Here is a 12,380-nt window from a genome sequence, read left to right on the forward strand (position 1 = left end):
TAACGGGGCAGAAATTCCTACCAGAAAATTCCTTGGCAACATTGGGCAAAATCTCCTGCTGAACCAGGTGAAGGTAACCACCTTCACCTGGATCTAAGACACGCCCCTTCGCGTGTGGGAGGAGTTCACCCTCCAATACCCAGTGGGAAATTGGATCCGGTGATTCCCATGGACATCCTCTCTCCAATCCCCGACGTTGCTCTAACCTCTAGTTCCTGGAGAGTGGCGGTCCATCACCCTTTGAAGGATGCCCAAAGGAGCATGCGCTGTCGCTTCTAAATGCCCATTTCTGCCCCTAACCTGCCACAGAGGGGGGTCAGATCTCAATCTTGGCCCCCCGACCCCCACCCAGCCTCCTCAAACTTTCCTGGAGGCACCTCTGCAGGTCCGACAGGAAAATGGCATTCCCCTCATCTGAGAGGTGAACGCACGCGGCCCAGTAGAGCCAGGGCTTTCCAAAATTTTATCCAGGGATGCTCCACTATACATCCCCCCAACTCCCTAACAACCTCCCAATGGCCCGGTTGACACATAACCTGGCCTTGTTAACGCTTCAGGGGATACAGCATTCCGCCAGCCAATCTGGGGAATCTCAGACAACACGCTATGTGTGTCTGGGTACACAGCAGCAATGCCCCACAGGCATCGCGGGCTTGAAGCCACCGCCAAGCCACGCCAAAAAAACAGAGGTCGTTGCCCCCCGAGGTGGACCCCAACAACTCGGGAACTCTCTCGGACCAGCACCGGCCAAAACCAGGGGGAGGAGCCCCTCCCAGCGCAGTCCCCTGCGGCCCCAGGCAACACAATCTTCCAGCCCAGGGACAGCTGCGATCCGATGGAGCCTCGCAGCGAAACACCCGGCCCAGAAACAAAACTGTGGCCCAAGGGGCAACCATGGGCCGGGAACAAAAAGTGGCTGAAAGACAAAACAAACAATTAAACCAGCCGATAACGGGGACCCTATTGGGGGGGGGGCTCACATAAGAGCGAAAAGCCGCAGACCTCCAGTGGTCGATGGCCATGATGTGGCAGTTCGCAAAACCAGCAGCTGCAGCCGCAATAGCGGTGCTTATACGAAACGAACGTGTGTCGAACCTGGACGGGTCACCAACTAGCTCTAGGGCCCACGATGCGACAGCCCAATGATCTTGGTTAAAGTGGCCCCATTACCATGACAAAATAAATATCCCGAGCCTTCACCACGGTATACGCGGAAGGCGGCCAATGCAACTACGGGGCATACTGCCCTGTCCATCGTTGGGGCTAACGGGATTTCTCTGCTGTGACTGCGCCGTTCCGTCTTGGACCAGCGCAGGCGGATGGATATCCTAGCTCACTGAAAATGCGCATCGCTCCACTGGAGCGCGTGCAATGCCCCAAATAAAAGCGTTGTAGCTGTCCCCTGGGAAATGCAGGCTTCGTATGGCGAAGTACCCAGCCTGCCCCACATGCGGCTTAAGGCCGTCAGCTGTGCTATGGACAAAACCTGCTGGGGGCGGTTGTTCCCGTGACCATCCCTCTATCATCCTTCTGATTCGGAAGTCGCTACAAATTCTGGGAACCCTTGTGCTTTGGCGATGAACGCCAGGCCCGTTAACCTATCCTGCCACTAGGGGAAAACGTTCCAAAAAGGTGAAATCCCTACATATGCCAGCCGCCTCCCATTCGGCTGGCCGTGATGAGTGGCACCACCTATCTCCTAGCATCACCCCGAAGCCAAGGGACCCGAGGCATCAGAGTGCCAGTGCAAGTCTGCTTTGAGAAGCAAATATTGCCACCAGAAGGAAACCCTCTGGCGCTAGGGGCACCACCAGATAAAAACAAGGGCTCTCAAATGCTGCCATTTAAGGCTTGGCATTAGGCACTGTGGGGGAAGGAAAGGGTCCTAGCACCCTTCCTTCATCAACCTCCTTCTAATCTTAACCCTAATTAGTTCCCCATTTCCCCTCACTGATCGAAGGTCTCCGGAAGGAAAACCCTATGGGGACCCTGGTAAGGAATCCGAAAAAACCTCCCCTAAAACCCCTAAGGATCGCGGCTACATGCTCGGGCGGGCGATATCCCTGAAGAAGTTTGGCCAAACGTCAAGCTTGACCGGGCTGGGGCCCTGTGGCTGCCGTAACGGCCTGTTCGTTCCTATCCCTGTTATTCCCATATCTGTTGGGCCGTGAACACTTGTGTGTGGCGTGGGAGCCCCCGCACTTGGCACAAGCGTGCCGGAATTTACAGGAGGAGCGTCCGCAAGAGCCCTTTGCACTGAACTCAAAACAGATTTGGGTGGCTCGAACACCCTGCCCCGCAACAGTGTGGGGTGCGGCCGGCTCCTCCTCCTCCATCAGATGACCGCTATCGGTCCGTTGTCCTGTCCCACTCTTCTGTGTTGCCTGGAACCAGAGGTCGGGCACCTCCCGGTCCCAGGGCAGGGTAGGATCGTAAGCCACCCTCATACGGAATGCCTCATCATACTTCTGCCAGGCGTCCCCTTTGACCTCAAAATACGCCATGGCAATGAGGTCGATATATTTAAGTGATGCCGTGGCCCTGCCCGGTTCTTTTTGTATTATTATGGTGGCATAGGTCAGAAAGGCGTAAAGCCAAGACCTGAAACACCTTGGCACCTTGACCTTTTTGGCCCGGTCAGTTCGGGCCTCCTCATCCCTTTCCTTCTTGGGCACTTCCCTATTCAACAGAGTGTAGAGGTCTATATATTCACCTCGCCATATCTTATCCCTAATCGAGGGGTGGAGATGGTACCCTAGGGGCGTGGATGGAAGGCCCACAGGGACCGCCCCCATGGGGTCAGTTGAGGTGGCCACGCTGTTACTGGCCATCCCCACTGCAGCCAAAGCCACCACAAAGGGGGCAAATCCCGGTACAGCGACCAACCCCCCTGCCACCGCGGAAGTCGCCTGGGTCCCCATACTATCTGCTGTGCTATGGGATGCCACTGCCGGCCCTGAGGATCCAGGCAGTGGTTGAGGCCACTGTGCAGGGGAACCACCGCCCTGGCTCCCCCCTGCCGTTGTCACTGTGCTCACCGCTGGCGCCCCGGTCGAAATCAAAGCCGGTTGGACAGCAGCACCCCAAACCTGGGAGCACACTGTCGAAGTGCTGGACCCCAAAGGGGGGCCCAGACCGGCTGCCCCCGCCGGGGGGGTTAAGGTGGGTAACCCCTGTGAAACCGGTGTGTATGCGTTGGCAATTGACTCACCCCTGCCATCCAAAGGGGCCCCGAGGGCCCCGGCCGCCGAACTGGAATCCCGTAGTGCTGGGGCGCTCCGGTCCGTAGCCGGATCTTGCACCTCTGTGCCCGGAGGGGCTCCTAACGCCGCCGAGGGCCTGGATCCGCCGCGAGCCCCGAAGGCGGCCTCCCACTGGGCATCCATGCGGTCCAGGCGATCTAAAAGGGCAGAAAAAGATTGAGCAACTATGAATGGCTCGGGCCCTGTGGCGACCCGGTTGTCTGGAGGGGGCAGCACGCAGGGGGCCTGGGCTGCCTCCCTGGCGCTCCTTGAAGGCACACTGGCCCTCCTAGGGCGAGGACCCTGGGAACCTTGTGAAGAGGCACGCCTCTTGGGGGCCATGTCTGTGCAGGCCCTGAAAAACAGAAAAATTCAAAGGATGGAAAAATAAAAGAAGGGCCAAAAATTAGGCCCTACACACCCCAGCCACCCGGATGGGAGGGCGTGGGGACCCTGGAAAGGGGAGAAACCTGATTAACCCAGGCAAAAACCCAGTAATCAAAAACAAAATACAGAAAAAACACCCTCGGGGAACCCCAGGGGCCCTGCCCTACTCCTGATCAAAAGCCTGATCCCTTTAAGGGGATGGCTTTATAAGGCCACAAGGCCTTGCTACCCCTCCCACCCGAATGGGGGGGGGGAGAGAGGCAAGGCCCCCTGCCCTTGTCCCCCCACAACCACCCCTTGAAATGGTGTAATTTCCCCCCCCCTCAATGGAGAGTAGGCAGTCCTACTCTCCAAAGCCAACTAAAACCAACTGGGGGGGAAGGGGCGTGAGGGGGGGGTCGCGCGTGGGGGGGTCGAACTCCCACCCTTCCTAAGGGGAGAAAACCCTACCTCCCACAACTGCTTAGAATAAGGCTCTGATCCCCAAAGTTTTTAAATAAAATGAATCCGAGGCCAGCAGCCTCGGACTCGAGTACCTGGGCGAGACCCCGTCGGGCCTCGCCATGCGCAGAAACACAGGGGCGAACAACTGACGCCTGGTTGTTCGCTTTCAGGAAAGCCGAGGGCCAGGGGGAGGTCCTGCCTGAATCGCCCTTAAATAGGGCGATTCAGGAACTCCCCCATTGAGCAGGCAGCGCGCTACCTTGGCGCGCTGCCAAAAGCCGAATTTCCGGGTTCCAAAGGAACCCGGAAGACCGGAGCTCAGAAGAGCTGCAGCCAGCGTCTCCCAGCCCCGGAGGTAATTTCGGCCGGCGGTCTAATCCGTCGGCCGTGCATTTCCGCTTGGAAGGCGAGGAGGAGGAGGGAAGACCGGAATGACCGCCGAGATAGGATAAGAACAAGCGCAGAATTGGTATTCACATTGGTTGTGTTAGTTAGTAGTAATAGCAATAGGGTTTAGACATATACCGCTTTACAGTGCTTTACAGCCCTCTCCAAACGGTTTGCAGAGAGTAAAGCATATTGCCCACAACAATCTGAGTTCGCAGTAGCTCTTGGTGCACATTAAAAATCTTGTCTCCTGATTAGGATTAGCAAATTTAACTGCATCGATTTTATTCCTGAGTAAAATATGCCTCTGATGGTGGAAAAATAGAAAAATTATGGATTCAGTAGAACGTGGTCCTTTATAATTTTTTTTTTAATGTTTATTGAAAATATTTGGTGTACCTTATCTTAAAGACTATTAGATAAAGATTTTGAGGCTTTTTCACTATGCCCTGGAGCATCATTTTCAACTTCATCTTCTTGTCTTTTGTTTTAGATCACTCTTAATTTTTAAAAAAGAGGCTGCTAACAAGTATCATTAGGTACTTTTTGAAGTTTCATCTGGCAAAAAAGGAGGGGAGGGTCAGATAAATTTATAGCAATAGCATTTAGACTTGTATACCACTTCATAGTGCTTTTACAGCCCTCTCTAAGTGGCTTACAGGATCAGCATATTGCTGCCAACAATCTGGGTCCTCATTTTACCCACCTTGGAAGGATGGAAAACTGAGTTATGGAAGTGATACTGCTAATTTTGAAAAAAAAAATCAGTTTTTTCTGCCATTTCTGCCTAGCAGATAACTCCAAAGATTTCCATTTTGTTTGCTGCAAATAAATTTTATATGTGCACCCATATAAATGCTACTATAAATAGTTCTGCTTTTAAATCAGTTTGTTTATTTGTTTATTATTTGGACTTTTATGCCGCCCAATTCCTGAAGGAGTATGGGAGGCTCACAGCCAAACACAAATAAAATATAACATAAAACCTCCTAAAAACAGCTTAAAACAGTCTAAAAACAACAAACGGTTAAAACGGTTAAGAAAAACCATGCATACCACAGGCTTGCAGGAAGACCCAGGTCTTTACAGTTTTTCGGAAGGCCAGTAGGGTGGGGGCAGTCCAGATCTCGGGAGGCAGCTTGTTCCAAAGTAGCGGAGCAGCCACAGAGAAGGCCTTCCTCCATGGGCCAACCGACACTGTTTAGCTGACAGGACCTGCAGAAAACCGACCCTGTGGGCCCTTATCGGTTACTGGGAAGTATGCAGTAGTTTATAAAGAATTATAGTGAGAAAAATCCAAAATTGGGGCCTACAGTATGGAACGGAGATCTTGATGTTTATGGATGGCCAAGAACATGGGATAATATTTTGTCCTCTTCCTCGGCTTAGGTTGCCCATCGATCACCTTTTTTCTAGGCAGTGGCGGCATTTAAAGTCTTCTGATGTTGGAGTCGCAGCTGGCTGGAATATCTACAAACCCTAAAACAGAAGGCAGAAATGTCCATGCTGGCCAGACCCACTGGACCCTTCAACTATGGCTGGAGACAAATCTCTTCTTTGCGGGCGTGTGCTGAGTTTATGATCCAGTAGCTATTCTATGCAGATTCTTAACCTGTCCAGATGATGAAGCGTGGCCGCCAGGGACGACAGCGGGCCTCCGAGTTTATTCGCAAGCAGAAACGTAAAGAATTGGATGCCCGACGCAGCAAGTGCCGAATCCGTATCGGGAGCCACCTGGAGCAGTGGTGTCAGCTCAAAGAGCAGCTGGGTTTTTCTCTCCATTCCCAGCTGGCCAAATATCTGCTTGACAGGTAAGGCTTTGTGCACAATCACTATTTCTACTTTGGTTAGTTTTGACCAAATATTAAGTAAATGTTCAACATTAGACTCTTATGAATTTAAGCGAAAGGCTGTGTGACATGAGACCAGTGTTCTAATATCTCAAGGGCTTCCACAAAGAAGAAGGAGTCAAACTATTCTCCAAAGCACCTGAGGGTAGAATAAGAAGCAATGGGTGGAAACTAAACAAGGAGAGAAGCAACTTAGGACTAAGGAGACATTTCCTGACAGTTCGAATAATTAACCAGTGGAACAGCTTGCCTCCAGAAGTTGTGAATGCTCCAACCCAAGAAGATATTGGATAACCATTTGTTTGAAATGGTATAGGGTTTCTTGCCTAAGTAGGGAGTTGGACTTGAAGACCTCCAAGGTGCCTTCCAACTCCAATAATAATAATAATAATAATAATAATAATAATAATAATAATAATAAGTTTAAAATGTTTTTTTAAATTACAGTATTAGATTTGTTATAAATTGTTTTATTGTGTTGTGAGCCGCCCCGAGTCTACAGAGAGGAGCGGCATAATAATAATAATAATAATAATTGTCAAGGCTGTGAGTAAAGGTAATAACATTGATGTGGTGGTGCATCTTGGCACAAATGATTTGTCCCAGAGAAATGTCAATGTAGTAAAAAGAGATTTTCAATGTCTAAGTGTGGAGCTGGGTAAAATAACAGATTCAGTGACTTTCTTAGAGGTGTTACCGGTTTGTGGCCAAGAGGATAAAACAACGTGTATCATAGAGTTTAATGTGTGGTTAAGGCAGTGGTGTAAACTGAAGGTTTTGGCTATGTAAGTCATGATGTCAGTAGGTCTTCTAATAGGGAGTTGTTTAAGAGGGATGGTTTGCATCCATCATACAGAGGTACCCAGGTACTCGGTGAGGAATTCAGAACTTTTTTGGACAGGCATTTAAACTAGGTAAAGGGGACAGAGATGTAACTGATGTGGGTGATTTCTGTCCCCGACCAATGAGGATAAAGCAGTTTTTGGAAGCTTATGAAAAGGGAGCTGCAAATAAAATAGATGTAGTTGATGATAAGGGGCAAACTAATAATGAAAATAATGTTCTTCGGGTAATGTGCACGAATGCTCGAAGCTTGAGCAACAAGCTCTGTGAATTAATGGCCATAATATCTAGAGGTAATTTGGACCTGGTTGCCATAACTGAGACATGGTTTAAGGATTCTAATGAATGGGAAATATCCATACCAGGATATACACTGTATAGGAAGGATAGAATAGAGAGAAGGGGAGGTGGAGTAGCCATTTATATTAAAGAAAGTCTAAAAACAACACTAATTCAAAATACATGTCAAGATCTAGAGACCCTTGGATTTGCATGCAAAATAAAGACGGTTCTGTCATTAGGATTGGGGTGATCTATAGGCCTCCAGGACAATCTGAGGAATATGACAACAAGATGGTGGATGAAATTACCCAAATGGCAGTAAAGGGAGATATTGTGGTTATGGGTGATTTCAACATGCCTGATGTTGACTGGAATATCCCCAGTGCCCTTACATGCAAAAGTAAGAATATAGTAGAGGCCTTTACAGGAGCAGCTCTGGCACAGCTGGTTAAGACACCAACTAGAGGGGAGAATATTCTAGATTTAGTTTTTACGAATGGGAATTGGGTTTCAGATGTCAAGGTGGGAGAAAATTTAGGTTGCAGTGACCATCTATGTTTGTGGTTTGATGTAAAAACTCATTGTGAGCAATCCTATAATGCAACCAAAGTATTGGATTTCAGAAAAACAAATTTTAATGCAATGGGGGAATATTTAGATAATGAATTAAAGGGGAGGGATAAAATGGCAGGAGCGAGCACCCAGTGGACTGTATTAAAAAAGGCCATCTTAAAAGCCACTGGACTGTATGTAAGACAAATAACTAAAGGTAAAAGGAAGAAGAAACCGCTATGGTTTAGCAATGATGTAAGGGCTATACAGTAGTCAATGAAAAAAAGGCTGCCTATAGGAGGTATAAAGAGTCTGGAAGTATAGCTGATAGGGAGGTGTATAAAATGAGACAGAAGGAGGCGAAACAGATAATATATGCTGCTAAAGCCTCAAAAGAGGAAGAAATTGCCAAATCTCTAAAGAAGGAGGATAAAACCTTCTTCAGATATATTAGTGATAAGAAGAAGAAAAACTGCAGCATCACGAAGCTTAGTACCGGGAAAAATACATGCATTAATGGGAATAAGGAGATCGCTGACCATTTCAATAGCTACTTCTGTTCAGTTTTCTCAAAAGACACCTTACAAAATAATACTATAGAGGGATATAGCATTGCTTCCAACTGTACGGATTCAGCTCCAGTGATCTTAGAAGCCGATGTCTTAGAAGAACTTGAACGATTAAAGATAAATAAGGCAATGGGTCCAGATGGCATCCACCCCAGAGTTCTTAAAGAACTCAGATCTGTCATTGCTACCCCCCTGACTGATTTGTTTAACCAATCCTTGTTAACAGGAGATGTTCCTGAGGATTGGAGAATGGCCAGTGTTGTGCCTATCCACAAGAAGGGCAGTAGAGAAGAAGCTGGTAACTACAGGCCAGTTAGCTTGACATCAGTTGTCGTTAAAATGATGGAGACTCTACTCAAAAAGAGGATAAATCAGCACCTAAAAAACAGTAACTTATTGGACCCAAATCAGCATGGCTTTACTGAAGGCAAATCATGTCAGACTAATCTCATTGATTTCTTTGACTATGTCACAAAGGTGTTGGATGAAGGTGGTGCCGTGGATATTGCCTACCTGGACTTCAGCAAAGCCTTTGATACGGTTCCACATAAAGAGCTGATAGATAAATTAGTGAAGATTGGACTTAATCCCTGGATAGTTCAATGGATTTGCAGCTGGCTGAAGCATAGACACCAGAGGGTTGTTGTGAATGGCGAGTATTCTGAGCAGAGTCAGGTTACAAGCGGTGTGCCACAAGGGTCTGTTCTGGGTCCTATTCTTTTTAATATGTTTGTGAGTGACATAGGGGAAGGTCTGGTAGGGAAGGTTTGCCTATTTGCCGATGACTCTAAAGTGTGCAATAGGGTTGATATTCCTGGAGGCGTCGGCAATATGGTAAATGATTTAGCTTTACTAGATAAATGGTCAAAGCAATGGAAACTGCAGTTTAATGTTTCCAAATGTAAAATAATGCACTTGGGGAAAAGGAATCCTCAATCTGAGTATTGTATTGGCAGTTCTGTGTTAGCAAATACTTCAAAAGAAAAGGATTTAGGCGTAGTGATTTCTGACAGTCTCAAAATGGGTGAACAGTGCAATCAGGCGGTAGGGAAAGCAAGTAGGATGCTTGGCTGCATAGCTAGAGGTATAACAAGCAGGAAGAGGGAGATCATGATCCCGCTATATAGAATGCTGGTGAGACCACATTTGGAATACTGTGTTCAGTTCTGGAGACCTCACCTACAAAAAGATATTGACAAAATTGAACGGGTCCAAAGACAGGCTACAAGAATGGTGGAAGGTCTTAAGTATAAAACGTATCAGGAAAGACTTAATGAACTCAATCTGTATAGTCTGGAGGACAGAAGGAAAAGGGGGGACATGATCGAAACATTTAAATATATTAAAGGGTTAAATAAGGTCCAGGAGGGAAGTGTTTTTAATAGGAAAGTGAACACAAGAACAAGGGGACACAATCTGAGGTTAGTTGGGGGTAAGATCAAAAGCAACATGAGAAAATATTATTTTACTGAAAGAGTAGTGGATCCTTGGAACAAACTTCCAGCAGACGTGGTAGATAAATCCACAGTAACTGAATTTAAACATGCCTGGGATAAACATATATCCATCCTAAGATAAAATACAGAAAATAGTATAAGGGCAGACTAGATGGACCATGGGGTCTTTTTCTGCCGTCAGACTTCTATGTTTCTATGTTTCTATAATAATAATAATAATAATAATAATAATAATAATAATAATAATAATTTATTGGATTTGTATGCCGCCCCTCTCCGTAGACTCGGGGCGGCTAACAACAATGATAAAAACAACATGTAACAATCCAATAATAAAAACAACTAAAAACACTTATTATAAAATCAAACATACACACAAACATACCATGCATAACCTGTAATGGCCTAGGGGGAAGGAATATCTCAACTCCCCCATGCCTGGCGGTATAAATGAGTCTTGAGTCGTTTACGAAAGACAGGGAGGGTGGGGGCAGTTCTAATCTTTGGGGGGAGTTGGTTCCAGAGGGCCGGAGCCACCACAGAGAAGGCTCTTCCCCTGGGGCCCACCAAACAACATTGTTTTGTCGACGGGACCCGGAGAAGGCCAACTCTGTGGGACCTTATCGGTCGCTGGGATTCGTGCGGTAGCAGGCGGTTCCGGAGGTAATCTGGCATACAAATCTAATAAATAAATTAATAATAATAATAATAATAATAATAGGAGGAGGAGAAGAACACGAAGACAACTTCTGGAGGCAAGCTGTTCCACAGATTAATTGTTCTAACTGTCAGGAAATTTCTCCTTAGTTCTAATTTACTTCTTTCCTTGTTTAGTTTCCACCCAATGCTTCTTGTTCTACTCTCAGGTGCTTTGGAGAATAATTTGACTCCTTCTTTGTGGAAACCCCTCTTCTTTGTCTCCTGCTACTTTAATGGAAGATCAAACTGCTTGATTTTGGGCAAATGTTGCAAACTTTCTGCTGTTTTAGACGAAGAGAATATCGAGCTGAGATTTCGCATTGTAGAAAACATATTAATAATCTCTCAGAGAAAGAGCCGCTCCCATCATCAGTCATTCCCATCCTCGTTTTGGGATATTCTAATGCCTTTCTTCCTGTTCTTATTTTGGTCCAATCTTTAATTGGCTAGGAGAACCTTCAAAGAGAAGCTGGCAGAAACAGTAGAAAATGTTTGGTGTTCCTTAAACTTGGCAGCTGTCAGATAAGTGGACTTCAACTCCCAGAATTCCATAGGTAATATACAGTAGTTACTCCTCAGAATTCTGACAATTGAAGTTCCACATTTGAAAAGGCTCCAGTGCTGCTGATTGTTATTAAAGTTATCTTGTACTGTATGCTGGATGCAGTTTAGAGATTGTTATTGCTCATGTGTGAGCACAACTTATTCTGTCTGTTCACTCTACCCCTTATCTTTCTTTTTTCTTTTGTTTTTTAGGTACAGTTCACATGCCTCAGTGTTGAAAACAGGTAAATGCCCTTACAGGTTATCTATAGTCTAGAAACATAGAAGACTGACGGCCGAAAAAGACCTCCTGGTCCATGTAGTCTGCCCTTATACTATTTCCTGTATTTTATCTTACAATGGATATATGTTTATCCCAGGCATGTTTAAATTCGGTTACTGTGGATTTACCAACCACGTCTGCTGGAAGTTTGTTCCAAGGATCTACTACTCTTTCAGTAAAATAAAACTTTCTCATGTTGCTTTTGATCCTTCCCCCAACTAACTTCAGATTGTGTCCCCTTGTTCTTGTGTTCACTTTCCTATTAAAAACACTTCCCTCCTGGACCTTATTTAACCCCTTAACATATTTAAATGTTTCGATCATGTCCCCCCTTTTCCTTCTGTCCTCCAGACTATACAGATTGAGTTCATTAAGTCTTTCCTGATACGTTTTATGCTTAAGACCTTCCACCATTCTTGTAGCCCGTCTTTGGACCCGTTCAATTTTGTCAATATCTTTTTGTAGGTGAGGTCTCCAGAACTGAACACAGTACTCCAAATGTGGTCTCACCAGCACTCTATATAGCGGGATCACAATCTCCCTCTTTCTGCTTGTTATACCTCTAGCTATGCAGCCAAGCATCCTACTTGCTTTTCCTACTGCCCGACCACACTGTTCACCCATTTTGAGACTGTCAGAAATCACTACCCCTAAATCCTTCTCTTCTGAGGTTTTTGCTAACACAGAACTGCCAATGCAATACTCAGATTGAGGATTCCAACTTGTCTAGAACAAGTTGATACTGGCAGTCTTTAACTCATGAAGGCAGTTGAGCTCAAACTTTCTGTCGTTAAGACAGACAGCTGTTAAGCAAGTTGTGCTCCATTTTATGACCTTGCTTG

General features: G+C 46.5%; 1 protein-coding gene across 3 annotated transcripts in view; it reads left to right on the forward strand.

The window, feature by feature from the left end:
* The first annotated feature begins 4,386 nt into the window (after positions 1-4,386).
* Positions 4,387-12,380, forward strand: part of ZNF692 (zinc finger protein 692) — a 29,136-nt gene continuing 21,142 nt past the window's right edge. Inside the window, exons 1-3 of one of the 3 annotated variants that reach the window (XM_070737935.1) lie at positions 4,387-4,428; positions 5,850-6,271; positions 11,469-11,500. In XM_070737935.1, coding sequence (XP_070594036.1) covers positions 6,081-6,271; positions 11,469-11,500 — 223 coding nt within the window. In that variant the 5' untranslated portion in view covers positions 4,387-4,428; positions 5,850-6,080. The other 2 variants (XR_011557906.1, XM_070737936.1) reach the window with 2 other exon arrangements.

This window comes from Erythrolamprus reginae, chromosome 2 (genome assembly GCF_031021105.1).
Source record: "Erythrolamprus reginae isolate rEryReg1 chromosome 2, rEryReg1.hap1, whole genome shotgun sequence".
Lineage (NCBI taxonomy): Eukaryota > Metazoa > Chordata > Lepidosauria > Squamata > Dipsadidae > Erythrolamprus > Erythrolamprus reginae.